This window comes from Chiloscyllium punctatum, chromosome 6 (genome assembly GCF_047496795.1).
Source record: "Chiloscyllium punctatum isolate Juve2018m chromosome 6, sChiPun1.3, whole genome shotgun sequence".
NCBI lineage: Eukaryota > Metazoa > Chordata > Chondrichthyes > Orectolobiformes > Hemiscylliidae > Chiloscyllium > Chiloscyllium punctatum.
Window position 1 is genome coordinate 6,384,573 of NC_092744.1, and position 18,054 is coordinate 6,402,626.

Genomic DNA, 18,054 nt, shown 5'->3' on the forward strand with positions numbered 1-18,054 from the left:
GTTCAGGAGGCTGGACAGCTAGTTTATGATGCAGAATAATGCTAAAACCATGGGTTCAATTCCCACACCAGCCGAGGTTATTATGAAGGACTCTCCTCAACCTATCCCCTTGCCTGAGGTGTGGTGACTGCCAAGTTAAAGTACAAATCATTGTCTTGAATAAGCAGGAGCTCAATGGTCTTCTGGTGACTTTAGTGACAGTAACAATGCTACAGGCTTTAAACTCAGGAAAGCAACCTTTTTTGTCACTAATACCAGAGGAGGAAATTGAAACTGTAGCACTGAAAACGTACACTACGTCACTAAATGTTTGGGATTAATGTTAGAGTAACCAAGGGGTTAAACTAATACACAGATTAAACAATACAAACTGGCTGTGGACTGCGATCAGATGGATTATAAGTGGATACAAGAGCAATGGAAGGAAAGGTCTGAGATCGTATGGGTAGGTAGAGTCTGACTTGTCTGCAAGAAATTAAAATTACAAAAACACAAACAGATTCTTGAGTGGAAAGGAAATTTTCCAGACAAATGGTGAGCTAAATTACATGGAAATGTGTATGGCTTTTAAACATCTGCATAATTTCCAATATCACCAAAAGGTAACACCACATCGGAAACAAAAAAACAAAAATTGCTGGAGAAACTCAAGTTGTACAGTACCTGTGGAGAGTGAAATATAATTAGAGTTCAATGACCCTTCTTCAGAAATCAAAATGTCTGAAATAGTCATTGTGTATAAAAAGGTGCTTAAGGATTAGAGATTCCAAAAGATACTATCGAGATTCAGGCAGCAGGTGGCTCAGTGGTTAGCACTGCTACCTCACACAGTGCCAGCAACTCAGGTTTGAATCCAGCCTCAGGCGACTGTGTGTGGAGTTTGCACATTCTCCTCATGTCTGTGTGGATTGGCCATGCTAAACTGCCCACAGTGACCAGGGATGTGCAGGCTAGGTGGATTAGCTATGGGAAATGCAGGGTTACAGGAATAGGTTGGTGGTGGGGTCTGGGTGGGATACTCTGAGGGACGGCAAGGACTCGACAGGCCAAATAGCCTGCAATCTGGATTAGTGGTGCTGGAAGAGCACAAATAGCCTGAATCCACACCAGAGAGATTCTATTAAGAAAATGAAAGTTTTCACTTAAGACCTAACCATGATGTTTTGGCTTGGCCGACCACTTGCCTGTTTTTCCCCATACAATTATATTATGGTGGACTGTGCATTGTTGCCTGGGGTATTCAATAGTTTTTTTTAAAAAAAAGAACACAATACCCACGAAGCAAAAATATTTTCAATACCCTTTGACAGTCGCAGTGTAACAGCTGGGAGGGTGCCCTCTCAGCAGCCACCAACGCCAGGCATTGTGTGTTCATACCTGCTTGATATTTTGGAGAACCCAGGCTAGACGAATGGATACATGCTGGGTAGAGAAATGGATCACACTCGCAGCTAGGAAGCGCTTCTTCCTGGTCAGAAAATGGAGTAACCCACTGGATTTATGAACCACCTACAATGAAAGCAAGGAAGGAAAACAACCAATTACTTTCCAAAGATATACAATTCATATACCCAATCAGATGTCTTTAAGTAATTCCACTTTTGATTGATGTTTAATATCATGGTATCCCAGAGCAGTAGGATTGTGCTGGTTCTGCGCTTTGAGCAGAGTCTGTTACAGAACATAGAACGATACAGCGCAGAACAGGCCCATAGCCCTCGATGTTGCGCTGACCTGTGAACTACTCTCAGCTTATCCCCCGACACTACCCCAAAATCATCCATGTGCTTATCCAAGGATTGTTTAAATCCCCCTAATGTGGCTGAGTTAACTACATTGGCAGGTCATCGAGTCAGATGTACAGCATGGAAACAGACCCTTTGACCCAACCCGTCCATGCCGACCAGATATCTCAACCCAATCTAGTCCCACCTGCCAGCACCCTGCCCATATCTTTCCAAACCCTTCCTATTCATAGATCCTTCCAAATGCCTCTTAAATGCTGCATTTGTATCAGCTTCCACCATTTCTTCTGGCAGCTCATTCCATACACCCACCACCCTCTGTGTGAAAAAGTTGCCCTGTCGGTCTCTTTCATATTTTTCCCCTTTCACCCTAAACCTATACCCTCTAGTTCTAGACTTCCCCACCCCAGGGAAAAGACTTTGCCTATTTACCCTATCCGTACTCCTCAATTTTGTAAACCTCTATAAGGTCACCCCTCAGCCTCCGACACTCCAGGGAAAACAGCCCCAGCCTGGTCAGCCTCTCCCTGTAGCTCAAATCCTCCGACCCTCGCAACATCCTTGTAAATCTTTTCTGAACCCTTTCAAGTTTCACAACATCTTTCCAATAGGAAGGATACCAGAACTGTATGCAATATTCCAACTGTGGCCTAACCAATGCCCTGTACAGCTGCAACATGACTTCCCAACTCCTGTACTCAATACTCTGACCAATAAAGGAAAGCATACCAAACGCCTTCTTCACTATCCTATCTACCTGCGACTCCACTTTCAAGGAGCTATGAACCTGCACTCCAAGGTCTCTTGGTTCAGCAACACTCCCTAGGACCTTACCATTAAGTGTATAAGTCCTGCTAAGCTTTGCTTTCCCAAAATGCAGCACCTCACATTTATCTGAATTAAACTCAGTCTGCCACTTCTCAGCCCATTGGCCCATCTGATCAAGATCCTGTTGTAATCTTACCACTCTGAGTAAAGAACCTGTTCTGACATTTGTCTTAAATCTATCACCCCACAATTTGTAGTTATGCCCCCTCATACAAGCTGATGTCATCATCCGAAGAAAAAGACTTTCACTGTCTACCCTATATAATCCTCTGATCATCTTGTATGTCTCTATCAAATCCCATCTTAGCCACCTTCTTTCCAATGAGAACAACACATAAGCCTCCTTCTTCTTAAGAAGAGATGCAATTTCTGTAGTAAACCATGGTTCCCTTACCTTATCACTTCCTCCCTTCCTGACCGGGACATCCCTATCAAGGACACGCAATATCTGTTCCTTAAACCAGCTCCACATTTCCATTGCCTGCATCACCTGCATTTTACTACCCCATTCTATGCATCCCAATTCTTGCCTAATCGCATTGTAATCGCCCTTGCCCCATCAATAACTCTTGCCCTGTGGCATGTACCTATCCCTTTCCATCGCTAAACTAAACGTAACTGAATTACGGTCACTCTCTCCAAAGTGCTCACCTACAACTAAATCAAACACCTGGCCTGGTTCATTACCAAGCACCAGATCCAGTGTGGCCTCCAGTCTTGTCGGCCCTTCGACATACTGTGTCAGGAAACCCTTCTGTACACACTGGACAAAAACTGATCCATCCGACGTTTGGTTTTCTCTTAGTCTCCTGCACCCCCAGCCCCCACCATCCCATAGATGTTAAAGCTTCAATATGTAGCACCAACAAATCTTATTTTTGGTTTTCAGTAATTTGTGCATGTTGGAACCAGCCACATAAGTAAGGGAGAGGAAGAGGTTCTGCAGAGAGAATACAAGAAATTAGACAGAAGGTTACAAAGTAGAGTAGTAATATCTGGATTACTCTCAGTGCCACGTGCTGGAGTGTGTAGGATAAAACAGATGAATGTGAGATGGAGGGACTGGAGCAGGGGCAAGGATTCATATTTTTGGACCATTGGGATCTCAAGGGGTAGAATTAACCTGGATAAGAGGGATGGTTTCCACCTGAACTGGAAGGGGACCTATATTTTTGCAGGGAGATTTGCTGGTGCTACTCATGAGGCTTTAAAGTTAATGGGGGGCGGGGGGTGGTCTGGGGTGCAGGAGATAAGTGAAAAGAGAAATGGCTGAGGCTGATAAAGGGAGCAAGTCAAATAGTCAAGACAAACAAGAGCTCAGCAAAGGACAAGGTAAGGAGAAGGCGGGACTGCAGATGCTGAAGATCAGAGTCGAGAATGTGGTGCTGGAAAAGCACAGCAGGCCAGGCAGCCTTGAAGGAGGAGAATCAACATTTTGAGTATAAACCCTTCATCAGGAAAAAAAGTAAGACTGATAAATTAAACTGCATTTACTTCAATGCAAAAGGTCTGATAGGTAAACTTAGGGCATGTTTGGGAAAATGGGACTGGGAGAACACTGCTCTTACAGAAGCGTGGCTCAGGGAGGGTCAGGAGTGGCAGCTTAGCTGTTCCAAGATGTAGATGCTATAGGAAGGATAGAAAGGGAGGCAAGAAAGGAGGGGGAGTGACATTTTTGGTGAGGGAAAACATTACGTCTGTAATTAGGCAGGTTATTCCTGGGAGATCATCCAGTGAAGCTATATGGTGGAATTGACAAATAAGAAAGGGATGCTGTTGTGATTGTACTATATGCCGCCCCCCACCCCCCAAACAGTCAATGGGGAATTTAGAAATCGATCTCCGGTATCTGTAAGAAAAATAAGGTTGTAGTGGTAGGGGATTGTATCTTCCCGAACACAGACTGGGACTGTCAGTGTTAAGGGCTCGGATAGGGAGGAATTTGTTAAGCACGTACAAAAATACTTTCTTATTCAGTATGTGAATGCACCTACTAGAAAAGGAGCAATATCTGACCTTCTGTTGGGAAGAAAGACAGGGCAGGTGACTGAAGTGTCAGTGGTGAAGCACATTAGGGTCAGCGATCGTACTATTTTAAAACTAAAAATTATGGAAATTGGTAGAACTGATCCAAAATTTAACTCCGAGTAAGGCCAATTTTGACGGTATTAGACAGGAACTTTCAAAAGTTGATTGGGGGAAGCTATTCACAGATAAAGGGATGATTGGAAAGTGGGAGACCTTTAAGAATGAGATAACGAGAGTTCAGAGACAGTATGTTCCCATTAGTGTGAAGAACAAGGCTGATAGGTGTAGAGAATGTTGGATGACTCAAGAAATTGAGGCTCTGGTCAAGAAAGAGGGAGGCATTGATCGGATTTAGACAGCTGGGATTGAGTGAATTCCAGAGAGGAGTACAAGGGCAGTAGGATTGTATTTGAAGAGGGAAATCAGGAGGGCAAAAAAGGGGACATGAGACAGCTTTGGCAAATAGGATTAAGGAGAATTCAAAGAGATTCTATAAATACATTAAAGAGCAAATGAGTAACTAGGGAGAAAACAGAGTCCCTTAAAGATCAACAAGGCAGATTGTGTGTGGAACCAAAGGAAAGAGGTGAGATACTAAACAAGTGCTTCACATGAATATTTACGACAGACAAGGACATGGAAATAAACAGTGATATCTTGAAAAGTATCCAAAATGCAGAAGAGATTGGGCTGGAGGTCTTAAAACGTAGAAAGATAGATAAATGCTGCTACCAGATCAGGTGCTTCCCAGCCAAGGACTTTTTCCAGGATGGGTGATATCCAAAATTAGAGGGCGTAGATTTACAGTGAGGGGAAAGGTTAATAAAAGACTTGGTGGGGGTTGCGGGGGGGGGTGGTGTTGGTCACCTTTTCACAAAGAGGGTGGTGTGTACATGGAATGAGCTGCCAGAGGAAGTGGAGGAGGTCGGTACAATTATGACATTTAAAAGGCATCTGGATGGGTATATGAATAGGAAGGGTTCAGAGGAATATGGGTCAAATGCTGGCAAATGGGACGAGGTCAGGTTGGATTGCTGGTTGGCATGGACGAGTTGGACCGAAGAGTATGTTTCCATGTTGCATGATTCTATGGCTCTATAAACAGAGCTACAGTTTGAGGCTGACCAAAGCACTTGACTGAAGAATTGTCAAGGTTCAGATTTCTGAACTGGCACTTGCTCATTCCCTTGCTCTCCTGTTCCTGTCAAACATTAGAAATTTGCACAAAATTCCCACTCCAGGTGGGAGCCACATTACAGCAAAGATGCATCAGAGAGAATGCAGAAGCAATTTATGAGAACAATGCCAGGAATGAGAAACTTCAGCTGAAGTTGGGACTGCTCTCCCTGGAGAGAAGATGGCTGACAGGAGATCTGATTGAGGTTTTCAAAAATCAACAACATGTTGGACAAAGTAGATCAGGAGCTGTTCCCACATGTAAAAGAAACAAGAACAAGTGGGTGTAGATTTAAGATACATGCAAATGATGCAAGGGCGAGATGGTAGAATTGGATGATTATTTGGATACGAATGGTGTGCAGGGATATGGGGAAATGCAGGAGATTGGTGCTGGGTCATAGAACTGTCACAGGCATAATGGACCAAATGGCTTCTTTCTGCACCGTAATCAAAGCTGCACACAGTACAGGAGAGGCCCTTCAGCCCATCGAGTCTCCAACATCTATACAAATACTCTAAATCTGCACTAGCCCCACGAGGTCCATAGCCTTGTGGTGACCCTTCAAGTGCTCATTCAAGTATTTTTTAAAAAGGTTGAGGTTTCCAGTCTCAATTCCCCTCCCAGGCATTCTAGATCCCTCCAAATCATCTCGGTGAAACAATATTTCCTCAATTCCTCTCTAAACCTCCTGCCTTTCATTTTAAAATTATGCGCCTGGTTATTGTCCCTTCAATAAAAGGGGAACAGCTGCTTCCTATCCATACTGTCCATGGCCCTCAACCTTATCCTCCTCCATCAGGTCCTCTCTCAGTCTTCCCTGCTCCAAAAAAAAAACAACCTGAGCTTATCCAGCATCTGCATCTCCGAAATGCTCCATGCCAGGCAACATCCTGGTGAATCTCCTCCGCACCCCCTGCGATGCAATCATATACTTCCTATAGAGTATTGACCAGAACAGCACACAGTACTCCAGCTGAGACCTAACACAGCTCCAACACAACCTCCCTGCTCTTATGATTAAAATCTCGACTGACAAAGGCAAGTGCTCATATGCTGTTTTAATTACCACGTTAACATCTTCTCTGAATCAGACCAGGTTATCAAAAAGGTGGTGACTATTATAAAATGTGCATGACATTGAACAAATGATCAGATAACCTTCTAAACAAAACTGTTACTGTAAACACTTAATAAAATGAGCATGATTTGAAGATGCCGGTGTTGGACTGGGGTGTACAAAGTTAAAAATCACACAACACCAGGTTATAGTCCAATAGGTTTATTTGGAAGGATGAGCTTTCAGAGCGCTGCTCCTTCAACCACCTGATGTTACTGTTTTGGAACAGTGAACTAGCAGTAGTTAACATACATATAATTTGGTTAAGCATTTCAACAGAGTGATATTAAGCTAATTATTTTATTTTTACACCATGGTTAAATACATGGGCATTCTGCTTAACATTGAATAGTTTGACCAATCAAATTGCATCTGGAATGCAACGCCTTACTGTTACTATTAAAACAAGAAATGGTTAGGAACTAGATTATTTTCTGGAGATATTTTAAAGGGGCGGGGTGGGTTTGGTCTGGTCTATAACACCAAAGATCACTGTTGCAAGTTACTTTTAAAAAAAAACAGAAAAACTAGCAAACTCAGCAGGTCTGGCAGCATGCAAAGAAGAAAAAAATAGAGTACAAGAATAGTAAAGTCTTACTGAAATTGTACAAGGTACTGGTGAGACCACAACTGGAGCACAGAGCACTTTTAGTCACGTTATTTAAGAAAAGATGCTTTTTTATTGGAGGCAGTTCAAAGAAGGTTCACTTGGAGACGCCTGGTATGAGGGATTATCTTACAAGCAAAGGCTAAACAGGCTGGGACTGCACTGACTGGAGTTTAGAAAAATGAGGGTGATCTCATGAAATAAACAGGATTTTTAAGCAGTTTGACAGGGTCAATACTGAGGGGATGTTTCTCTTCCTGGGAGAGTTGCAGAATAAAAAAGGTTACAATTTAAGACTGAGATGAAGAGGATTTCCTGAGGGTTGGATGTCTTTGGAACTCCTTGCCATAGAGTGCTGAGGGGTACTATACTTTTGCATATTTAAGGTAGAGATAGATTCTTGAATAGCAGGGGAACCAAGGGTTAAGGGGAAATGGGAGGTAAATGTTCGTGAGGAGTGTTGGTTCAGCCATGATCCTACTGCTGGCCAAACAGCATACTCCTGTTCCTATTTCTTAGTGACTTAAGGTTTTGACTCCAGTGATCTTTCTTCAAAACTTTACAAGTTGTTCCACATCATTATCTAAATGCAGAGGTTACAAAACATTATTTTGTGTATGAAATACGCAAATCAAAACTGAAACAACAAATGTCATTCATCAATTTGCTGTCCAGTATCTAGTACGCCTTGTCCTCAAAGTACAGCACTCGGCTTGTAACTTCCATGAATTATAACGTGACTACATTACCCAAAGTAAAAATGACTTGTTCCACGATCTGACAAGGTCAACTGCTCGTAGGTCTTGCCAACAGATAAAGTTATGAAAGGGTCTTCCTGTTGTCCTAAAAGGGATACAGAACATTTGGATAAAGAATGTTACAGTTGCAATGATCTCAGTGAGACTATCAATTCCCATGATGAAATATTACAGACAGCTCAACTGCAATGTGTTGTACAGGTATAAAGACATCACATTTTCCACAGATAATTTAAAAGATTTTTGGGTGAACAGTAACATGTTGATCATACAACCATTTCTACATAGAATCCCATTAAAAAATGGAGAGAAGTTAAGTTTGCAACATTGTTAGACTACAATATAATTGCCCCAGTTGTCCGAACCACACTCCCGGTAAGTATAGTTTTAAGGATTGACTGATAGATTACGACAGGACGGTTCAGTAAGACAACAAGTAGTTTTCTGGATATAGGAGCATATCACATATGTAAGAAAACAAAATAGTGCCAGAATTTCCTTCTGGGCCTCTCCAACAAAATGGAAATGAAAATTCTCTACTTTCAGAGTGTTTAGATATGCAGAAAACTTTAAAGACAAAGGGTTGATTAAAGGGACATTAAGCAACAGGAAGCTTTTGATTTTAAGACCAAGAGAAGGAGAAATTTCTTCTCTTGGAGGTTTGTCTCTCTTTGGAACTCCTTGCCACAGAGAACTGTAGGGCTGGAGTCCTTGTGTATATGAGTGGCTGAAAGAGATTGATCAAGCATCTATAGGGGATTCCAGGCAAATGGGGAAAGGGTAGGAGGAATATTGGATCAGCCATGATCCTATTGCACAGTAGAGTAGGCTTGAGGGGCTGAATGGCCTACACCTGTGCCTATATCTCATGGTATTATAACCCACACCCAGAACTAAACTTGGCCAATGATAAACTAGAAAATGTATTCGTACACGCCCAGCACATGACTCCAAAATTCCAAATACCATAAAATGAGCTTTTGATAAAAAATAGCAGCAGCTGTGTTTCAGATAACAGGAAATTAATTTGAAATATTATTAAGTGCTTTCTTCCCACTGAAAGTGTTGCGATACCAAACACACCGAGTGCGGTTAGCAATTTTCACATATCATCAGCTATTTGTTGGCATAATAAATAAATGTAACTGTTGCACCTCAATCCCAGCAAATAAGCCACCTCACCAAACCAGGAACCATGATACCAAATATCTCTCAGGCAGCTGGAAAAGCTGCACTGATGAAATCTGTGAAACCATCTTCAGTCAACAGGCCAAAAATAGGAACTATACGACAATTTCAATCTGTACCTTTATAACGAACAGCCCCACATCATGTCAGATCTTTCCGGGGGGTGGGGGGGGGGATTTTTGCAGCAACTTTACCGAACACTGGAAACCAACACTGGTTCCACACTAGATTGTGAGGGGACATGATTGAGATGCACAGTTTTATGAAGGGCATGGGTAGGAAGAAACTTGCCCCATTGAGGGACAATCATGACTGGAGGTCAGAGATGTAAGGAGAAGGGCAGGAGGTTTGGTATGGGGGAAAACCTTGTTCACCCAGAGGTTAGTGGAATCTGGAACACACTGCCTGTCACTGTGGCAAAGACCGAAACCCTCATCACATTTAAATATTCACACAGGCTACGGGCCAACTGCTGGAAAAATGGGATTAGCATAGTTAGGTGGGTTTTTTTTTAAAACCAATGCAGACTCAATGGGCCGAAGGGTCTTTTGCTATGCAGTAGACGTGTATGATTAAACTGGGAAAACTCACTCTTTACAGCCGAAAAATGATATGTACTGCATTTGACTAAAAATCAGCACACTTAACACCTTTAATTAGTCACTTCTACTAGACTATCTCATATCTTAATGATGAATCTCTCGAAGAAATGTTGAATGTGGCCCAGTGAGGTGAAGTACGGAATAAGGTATCTTTAACTTGGTCTGGCAATTACATTAATGATTTGGACAATTCTCCTTCACATCTTCATCATGTACAGGATACTTGTGTAGGAATTATAACCCATTATAATGTTTAGGATGTAGGTTTGCTTGCTGAGCTGTAGGTTTGATATCCAGACATTTCATTACCTGGCTAGGTAACATCATCAGTGGCAACCTCAATGGGAAGCGAAGCTGTTGTCTCCTGCTTTCTATCTTTCTCCTGGATGGGGTTCCTGGAGTTTGTGGTGATGTCATTTCCTGTGCGTTTTCTGAGGGGTTGATAGATGGCATCTAGATCTATGTGTTTGTTTATGGCATTGTGGTTGGAGTGCCAGGCCTCTAGGAATTCTCTGGCATGTCTTTGCTTAGCCTGTCCCAGGATAGATGTGTTGTCCCAGTCGAAATGGTGGTTTTTTTCATCCGTGTGTAGGGCTACGAGGGAGAGAGAGAGGGTCGTGTCTTTTTGTGACTAGCTGGTGTTCATGTATCATGGTGGCTAACTTTCTTCCTGTTTGTCCTACGTAGTGTTTGTGGCAGTCCTTGCATGGAATTTTGTAGATGACATTGGATTTGTCCATGGGTTGTACTGGGTCTTTTATGTTTGTTAGTGGGTTTGTGTGCTACTAGGATTCAGAGGTGTCTCAGTAGTCTGGCTGCCATTTCTGAAACTTCTTTAATGTATGATAAGGTGGTTAGGGTTTCTGGCTGTGTTTGGTCTGCTTGTCGTGGTTTGTTCTTGAGGAATCTGCGCACTGTATTATTTGAGTATCCGTTCTTCTTGAATACGTTGTATAGATGGTTGTCCTCTGTTTTTCGAAGTTTGTCTTTGCTGCAGTGTGTGGTGGCTCGCTGGAATAGTGTTCTGATACAGCTTTGTTTGTGTGTGTTGGGATGGTTGCTGGTGTAGTTGAGTATTTGGTCAGTGTTTGTCAGTTTTCTGTATACGCAGGTTTGTAATTCTCCCTTGTCCTTTCTTTCGACTGTGACGTCCAGGAATGTGAGTTTGTTGTCGGTTTCTTCCTCCTTGGTGAACTTTATGCCTGTGAGGGTGTTGTTGATGATGTTAAATGTCTCTTCTATCTTGTTTCATTTTGTGATGACAAAGATGTCATCTACGTAGCAGACCCAGATTTTTGGTTTGATGGTTAGTTCTAGTCTTTGCATTACCGCTTCTGCTATGAATCCTGATAGCGGAGATCCCATGGGTGTGCCGTTGGTTTGTTTGTAGACTATGTTGTTGAAGGTGAAGTGGGTGGTGAGGCACAGGTCCACCAGCTTCATGATGTTTTCGTTGGCAATGTGATTGGTGGTAGTTGGTGTGTGTGTGATGGTCTCTTCTAAAAGTGTGGTGAGTGTTTCCTTTGCCAGGCCGATGTTGATGGAGGTGAACAGTGTTGTTATGTCGAATGAGATCATTGCTTTGTCTTCCTCTATTTTGGTGTTTTTGATTTTTAGGAATTCCTGGGTGGAGTGGATGGAGTGGATGGAGTGCTGAGACTCTTCTACTAGATATTTCAGTTTTGTGTGTAGTTCTTTGGCCAGTCTGTAAGTTGGTGTTCCGGGTAGCAAATGTGGTTCCCTTGTTCAAGAAGGGGAGTAGGGATAACCCTCGTAACTATAGGTCGGTGAGTCTCACTTCTGTTGTGGGCAAAGTCTTAGAGAGAATTGTAAGGGATAGGATTTATGAACATCTGGATAGGAATAATGTGATCAGGGATAGTCAGCATGGTTTTGTGAAGGGCAGGTCGTACCTCACAAACCTTATTGAATTCTTCGAGAAGGTGACTAAGGAGGTGGACGAGGGTAAAGCGGTAGATGTGGTGTATATGGATTTTAGTAAGGCGTTTGATAAGGTTCCCCATGATAGGCTACTGCAAAGAATATGGAGGTATGGCGTTGAGGGTGAGTTGGAGGTTTGGATTAGGAATTGGCTCTCTGGAAGAAGACAGAGGGTAGTAGTTGATGGTAAAGGTTCATCTTGGAGTGCAGTTACTCGCGGTGTTCGGCAAGGATCTGTTTTGGGACCATTGCTGTTTGTCATTTTTATAAATGACCTGGAGGAGGGGCTAGAAGGTTGGGTGAGCAAGTTTGCGGATGATACGAAAGTCAGTGGAGTTATTGACAGTGAGGAAGGATGTGTCAGGTTACAGCGGGATATAGATAAGCTGCAGAGCTGGGCAGAAAGGTGGCAAATGGAGTTCAATGTAGCTAAGTGTGAGGTGATTCACTTTGGTATGAGTAACAAAAAGATGGGGTACTGGGCTAATGGTCGGAAACTTGGTAGTGTGGATGAGCAGAGGGATCTTGGTGTCCATGTACACAGATCTTTGAAAGTTGCCACCCAGGTAAATAGTGCGGTGAAGGCGGCATATGGCGTACTGGCTTTTATTGGTAGAGGAATTGAGTTCCGGAGTCCTGAGGTCATGTTGCAGTTGTAGAAGACTCTGGTGCGGCCGCATCTGGAGTATTGTGTGCAGTTTTGGTCGCCATACTATAGGAAGGATGTGGAGGCACTGGAACAGGTACAGAGGTGGTTTACCAGGATGTTGCCTGGAATGGTAGGAAGATCGTACGAGGAAAGGCTGAGGCACTTGTGGGGGGGCGGTTGGGTGGTGGTGGTGGTGGTGGGAGGGCTCCTGGTTTATGGATTTTTGGTAGTCCATAGAATTGTGGGCCATCTGGTTTCATTTTCTGGAATTCTGTCTTGTTTCATTGTCCAAAACTGTGCATAGATCTAGATGCCAGTAATCAAACCCTCAGAAAACAAACAGCAAATGACATCACCACAAACCCCAGGAACCCCATCCAGGTGAAAGATATAAATAGAAAGCACGAGACAACAGCTTCACTTCACTTGGAAGTTGCCACCGATGATGTTACCTAGCCAGATAATGAAACGTCTGGACATCAAATCTACAGCTCAGCGAGCAAACCTACACCCTAAATCTCAAACTGAGCTACAAACCTTGCAAAAACCCATGGGCGCAACACGCTACAACTTGCCCGAAGATGGGAAAGGAATGCCATCAGAGAGAGTTCCACCTGTGAACAACTGTACTTCCTGCATGAATGTTTAAGAAAACAGGTATTGCCAAAATGTCTCCAATATAAACCGCTGATAAAAACACCTCAAGCCAGAAGTTTAACAGAAGAAAACGGCCACAGAATGCTCAGAGAACTAATCAATGACGCCCACCACAGACTCCGAAAATACAATCAGGAAACTGCGCGACAAAAACCATTATTCAAAGAAGCAACAAATCAAGAATGGACAGACGCGGTAGAACGAACCATAAACACCAAACAACGACAAACACAGATCAAGAAAAGTCGGGACCTGAAGAAAAAACTTGACAAACTCACAAAAAAAGACAAAACCGATAACACAGGGGCATGGATAAAGAACTTATCAGACTGAACCCTATCAGACACAGAAAAAGCAGTACTAGTAAAAGGATTAAACTTCAATTACCGAGACGCTGACCAGAAGGATTTCCTCGCGGCATTAGAAACCACATTGAAGGACAACAAACTCACAGAAGAAACACAACAAACGATCAGACAGACAGTTGCACCTACTCTGAGCCGAAAGAGGGAAGGAAACAAACTGAACACACAAGAAAAGAAAGCCCTAGAAAATCTCAAAAAAGTCAAAAACATCATTATATTACCTGCAGACAAAGGTCGGCTCACAGTCATCCTGAACAGAAGGGACTACAAAGACAAAACCAATGCACTACTCACAGACACCAACACCTACCAACAGGTGGCACTAGACCCGACCCCACAACGAGGAAACAAAATTACACAATTCCGGACAATTAAACAAGACGGAATTCCAGAAAATGAAACCAGACGGGACCAACACCCCACGATTCTACGGACTACCAAAAATCCATAAACCAGGAGCCCCCCTCAGACCCATAGTCTCACTACCCGGAACACCAACTTACAGACTGGCCAAAGAACTACACGCAAGACTGAAGTACCGAGTAGAAGAGTCACAGCACTCCATCCACTCCACCCAGGAATTCCTAAAAATCATCAAAAACACCAAAATAGAGGAAGACAAAGCAATGATCTCATTCGACATAACAACACTGTTCACCTCCATCAACATCGGCCTGGCAAAGGAAACACTCACCACACTTTTAGAAGAGACCATCACACACACACCAACCACCATCAATCACATTACCAACGAAAACATCATGAAGCTAGTGGACCTGTGCCTTACCACCCACTTCACCTTCAACAACATAGTCTACAAACAAACCAACGGCACACCCATGGGATCTCCGCTATCAGGATTCATAGCAGAAGTGGTAATGCAAAGACTAGAACTAACCAAACCAAAAATCTGGGTCCGCTACGTAGATGACACCTTTGTCATCACAAAACGAAACAAGATAGAAAAGACATTTAACATCATCAACAACACCCTCACAGGCATAAAGTTCACCAAGGAGGACGAAACCAACAACAAACTCACATTCCTGGACGTCACAGTCGAAAGAAAGGACAAGGGAGAATTACAAACCTGCGTATACAGAAAACTGACAAACACTGACCAAATACTCAACTACACCAGCAACCATCCCAACACACGCAAACAAAGCTGTACCAGAACACTAATCCAACGAGCCACCACACACTGCAGCGCAGACGAACTACGAAAAAAAGAGGAGAACCACCTATACAATGTATTCAAGAAGAACGGATATTCAAAAAATACAGTCCATAGATTCCTCAAGAACAAACCACGACAAGCAGACCAAACATAGCCAGAAACCCTAACCACCTTACCATACATCAAAGTAGTCTCAGAAATGACAGCCAGACTACTGAGACCCCTCGGAATCCTAGTAGCACACAAACCCACCAACACTCTCAAAACAAAAACTAACAAACATAAAAGACCCAGTACAATCCATGGACAAAACCAATGTCATCGACAAAATTCCATGCAAGGACTGCCACAAACACTACGTAGGTCAAACAGGAAGAAAGTTAGCCACCATGATACACGAACACCAGCTAGCCACAAAAAGATATGTACCTCTCTCAGTCATAGCCCTACACCCAGATGAAAAAAAAACACCATTTCTACTGGGACAACATATCTATCCTGGGACAGGCTAAGCAAAGACATGCCAGATAATTCCTCGAGGCCTGGCACTCCAACCACAACGCCATAAACAAACACACAGATGGCATCCAGATCTATTAACCCCTCAGAAAACGTACAGGAAATGACATCACCACAAACTCCAGGAACCCCATCCAGGAGAAAGATATAAATAGAAAGCAGGAGACAACAGCTTTGCTTCACTTGGAAATCACCACTGATGATGTTACCTAGCCAGGTAATGAAACGTCTGGATATCAAACGTACAAGGTAAAAACAATGACTGCAGATGCTGGAAACCAGATTCTGGATTAGTGGTGCTGGAAGAGCACAGCAGTTCAGGCAGCATCCAAGGAGCTTCAAAAATCGACATTTCGGGCAAAAGCCCTTCATCAGGAATAAAGGCAGTGAACCTGAAGCGTGGAGAGATAAGCTAGAGGAGGGTGGGGTGGGGAGAAAGTAGCAGAGATTACAATGGGTGAGTAGGGGAGGGGATGAAGGTGATAGGTCAGGGAGGAGAGGGTGGAGTGGATAGGTGGAAAAGGAGATAGGCAGGTAGGACAAGTCCGGACAAGTCATGGGGACAGTTACTGAGCTGGAAGTTTAGTACTAGGGTGAGGTGGGGGAAGGGGAAATGAGGAAACTGTTGAAGTCCACATTGACGCCCTGGGGTTGAAGTGTTCCGAGGCGGAAGATGAGGCGTTCTTCCTCCAGGCGTCTGGTGGTGAGGGAGGCCCAGGACCTCCATGTCCTCAGCAGAGTGGGAGGGGGAGTTGAAATGTTGGGCTACGGGACGGTGTGGTTGATTGGTGCAGGTGTTCCAGAGATGTTCCCTAAAGCGCTCTGCTAGGAGGATCCCAGTCTCCACAATGTAGAGGAGACCGCATCGGGAGAAACGGATACAATAAATGATATTAGTGGATGTCCAAGTAAAACTTTGAATGTGGAAGGAGGAGGTGTGGGTGCAAGTTTTACAGTTCCTGTGGTGGCAGGGGATAGTGCCAGGATGGGAGGGTGGGTTGTGGGGGGGGGACCTGACCAGGTAGTCATGGAGGGAACGGTCTTTGCAGAAGGTGGAAAGGGGTGGAGAGGGAAATATATTCCTGGTGGTGGGGTCTGTTTGGAGATGGCGGAAATGTTGGCGGGTGATTTGGTTTATGCGATGGTTGGTAGGGTGGAAGGTGAGCACCAGGGGCGTTCTGTCCTTGTTACGGTTGGAGGGGTGAGGTCTGAGGGCGCAAGTGCGGGATGTGGTCGAGATGCGTTGGAGGGCATCTTTAACCACGTGGGAAGGGAAATTGAGGTCTCTAAAGAAAGGAGGCCATCTGGTGTGTTCTGTGGTGGAACTGGTCCTCCTGAGAGCAGATACGGCAGAGGCGGAGGAATTGGGAATATGGGATGGCAATTTTGCAAGATGTAGGGTGGGAAGAGGTGTAATCCAGGTAGCTGTGGGAGTCGGTGGGTTTGTAAAAAATGTCAGTGTCAAGTCGGTCGTCATTAATGGAGATGGAGAGGTCCAGGAAGGGGAGGGAGGTGTCAGAGGTGGTCCAGGTAAATTTAAGGTCAGGGTGGAATGTTCTGGTGAAGGTGATTAATTGCTCAACCTCCTCGCAGGAGCACGAGACGGCGCCAATGCAGTTATCAATGTAGCGGAGGAAGAGGTGGGGAGTGGTGCCGGTGTAATTACGGAGGATCAACTGTTCTACGTAGCCAACAAAGAGACAGGCATAGCTGGGGCCCATACGTGTGCCCATGGCTACCCCTTTGGTCTGGAGGAAGTGGGAGGATTCAAAGGAGAAATTGTTAAGGGTGAGGACCAGTTCGGCCAAACGAATGAGTGTGTCAGTGGAAGGGTACTATTGGGGACGTCTGGAGAGGAAAAAACGGAGGGCTTGGAGGCCCTAGTCATGGCGGATGGAGGTGTAGAGGGATTGGATATCCATGGTGAAGATGAGGCGTTGGGGGCCGGGGAAATGGAAGTCTTGTAGGAGGTGGAGGTAGTGGGTGTTGTCTTGAACGTATGTGGGGAGTTCCCGGACTAGGGGGGGAAAGGACAGTGTCGAGGTAGGTAGAGGGGAGTTCGGTGGGGCAGGAGCATGCTGAGACAATGGGGTGGCCAGGGTGGTCAGGCTTGTGGATCGTGGGAAGGAGGTAGAACCGGGCAGTGCGGGGTTCCCGGAATATGAGGTAGGAAGCTGTGGGTGGGAGATCTCCTGAGGTGATGAGGTTGTGTATGGTCTGGGAGATGGTGGTTTGGTGATGGGGGGTGGGGTCATGGTCGAGGGGGCAGTAGGAAGAGGTATGCTCGAGTTGGCGTTTGGCTTCAGCAGTGTAGAGGTCAGTGCGCCAGACTACCACTGCACCCCCTTTATCCGCTGGCTTGATGGTGAGGTTGGGATTGGAGCAGAGGGATTGGAGGGCTGTGCGTTGTGAGGGTGAGAGGTTGGAGTAGGGGTGGGGGGACGACAGGTTGAGGCGGTTAATGTCCCGGCGGCAGTTGGAAATGAAGAGGTCGAGGGCAGGTAATCGGCCAGCGCGGGGTGTCCAGGTGGATGCAATGTGTTGGAGGTGGGCGAAGGAGCCCCCGGAAGGTGGGCGGGAGTCCTGAATGTGAAAGTAAGCTCGGAGGCGACGGAAGAATTGTTCGATGTCACGGCGTGTATTAAATTCATTGATGCATGGACAGAGGGGATGAAGGGGAGTCCTTTGCT

General features: G+C 44.6%; 1 protein-coding gene across 3 annotated transcripts in view; it reads right to left on the bottom strand.

Moving 5' to 3' along the window:
- gk5 (glycerol kinase 5) overlaps positions 1-18,054 on the bottom strand; it is a 101,117-nt gene that overhangs the window by 54,242 nt on the left and 28,821 nt on the right. For all 3 annotated transcript variants that reach the window (XM_072571966.1, XM_072571967.1, XM_072571965.1), the window contains 2 exons: positions 8,255-8,348; positions 1,378-1,509 (listed from right to left, as the gene is read on the bottom strand). In XM_072571966.1, the coding sequence (XP_072428067.1) occupies positions 1,378-1,509; positions 8,255-8,348 (226 nt within the window). The remainder of the gene's footprint in view (positions 1-1,377; positions 1,510-8,254; positions 8,349-18,054) is intronic.